This window comes from Aplysia californica, unplaced genomic scaffold (genome assembly GCF_000002075.1).
Source record: "Aplysia californica isolate F4 #8 unplaced genomic scaffold, AplCal3.0 scaffold00026, whole genome shotgun sequence".
In the NCBI taxonomy this organism is placed as follows: domain Eukaryota; kingdom Metazoa; phylum Mollusca; class Gastropoda; order Aplysiida; family Aplysiidae; genus Aplysia; species Aplysia californica.
In genome coordinates this window covers 1,118,905-1,120,560 of record NW_004797296.1, presented here as the reverse complement: position 1 = coordinate 1,120,560, position 1,656 = coordinate 1,118,905, and the positions used below count along the sequence as shown (strand labels likewise).

The 1,656-nt window shown below is 41.8% G+C and overlaps 1 protein-coding gene across 1 annotated transcript in view; it reads right to left on the bottom strand.

The window, feature by feature from the left end:
• LOC101858834 (maternal embryonic leucine zipper kinase) overlaps nucleotides 1-1,656 on the bottom strand; it is a gene marked incomplete in the record, with an annotated part of 20,875 nt that overhangs the window by 9,328 nt on the left and 9,891 nt on the right. Inside the window, 1 exon segment of the mRNA XM_005091169.2 lies at nucleotides 1,161-1,290. Within this exon segment, the coding sequence (XP_005091226.2) occupies nucleotides 1,161-1,290 (130 nt within the window).

Sequence of the window (1,656 nt, the reverse complement as noted above, 5' to 3'; positions counted from 1 at the left end):
TCTCTCTCTCTCTCTCTCTCTCTCAATGCACATACAAGATCACGAAAAAAAGAAAGTAGTGCATAAAAATCAGACGTTGTATTTGCATACCAATTTTTGTTGTATAAACATTTTCTTTACTAGACGACACACACATCAAGGAAGAATTCAAGAGGCTAAAACACTTAAGTTCATTTTTGCACAAAAATATTAAAAAACAAGTTGAGCCCCCCAAATTTCCACATTTTCAAAACCAGCACCGTGTGTGGCCATTTGCCACACTAATGACGACGCAGGGAAAATATAAGTTACTGGGTAAACTGAGGGTGGAATTTGCTCCTAGATTCTTTCTAGCTATTGCTGACTTTCATCTAGCATTTGTGTCTGGTCAGTTTTCGCTGAGATTGATCTTTAACCATGGACATTATGTCCTGCAGTGATGCAGGACGCAATCTGTTCTAGAGATAAGCACGGTGGATGAGTCAGCCTTGTCTCTGTGTTGTGATCAGAGGCCTTCCACTTCTAGGTTAATCATTCGTCTGTCTAGACGCCCAGACACTTGCCCACAAACCCCCAATGCTGTTTCTGTGGACATTGAGCCTTTGAGCCACATCTTGCTGTGAACTTCCAGCCTGGAGTATTCCTAAGGCTGGTCTACTATCATTTCCCAGCAGACGTAGCATGTTTTAAAAGCAGAAATATTACTGTATTTTATGTTTTTCAAAACAAATGACTTAAAGTAAGGAAGTGAATCATAGACTCAAAATCGAAACACGTATACAAATAGTCGCATTATAAGGCGACTGAATGAATTTAAATCATAGAGTTCTATTTCTTGACAAGTAAGAATTTTCCGCTGAAACATAATGTGCGACTTACGGAAACTACTTACGTTAGCTTCCGTGCAAAATTTGGAGACTGTTTACTTTCATTATTTTCAATTATTTAAACTGTGACTATTTAAAGTATGCACACTCTCTTTTTCCCCGAGAGTGTATAACTCTCGAAATTTCGAGAACATGACGTCACAATCTTTTCTAAACGATAACGATTCTTATTGTCTGCTCAATGTAATCGTTCCTCAGCAAGTTTTAAAAGGGTGATAGAAAACCAGACATATTGATCGAAGAATGTTCCACAAAAGAACCCTAGAGCACAATACATGCCACGTCTGCACTCACAGGCTCCAAACGTCAACGGCCCTTCCGTACTTCCGGCCAGCGAAGAGTTCCGGTGCCGCGTACACGGGGCTGCCACATTGGGTGCTCAGGGGATGCTCTGATTGGTGGCACACCGAGCTCAGACCGAAATCTGGGGTATACATTATTTGCCAGTTTTGAGACTGATTTACAGAGCTGAGGTGTCTTTGCCCGCGCGTGTGAATAAGTGAATGAATGAGTGTGTGTGTGTGTGTGTGTGTGTGTGCGCGCGCGCTGTGTATGTGTGTGCGTGTGTGTGTGTGTGTTTTACGTGTATGTCTTACAGTTTGAGTGAGTGAGTGAGTGAGTGAGTGAGTGAGTGAGTGAGTGAGTGAGTGAGTGGGTGAGTGAGTGTAATGTGTGATGTGTGGTATGTGCCTTATGTGTGTATGAGGGTGCGTGTATCTATGTATACATGTGTAAGTGTGTATGCGTATGTGTATGTTTTATGTGTGTCTGTGTGTGTGTTTGTGTGTCT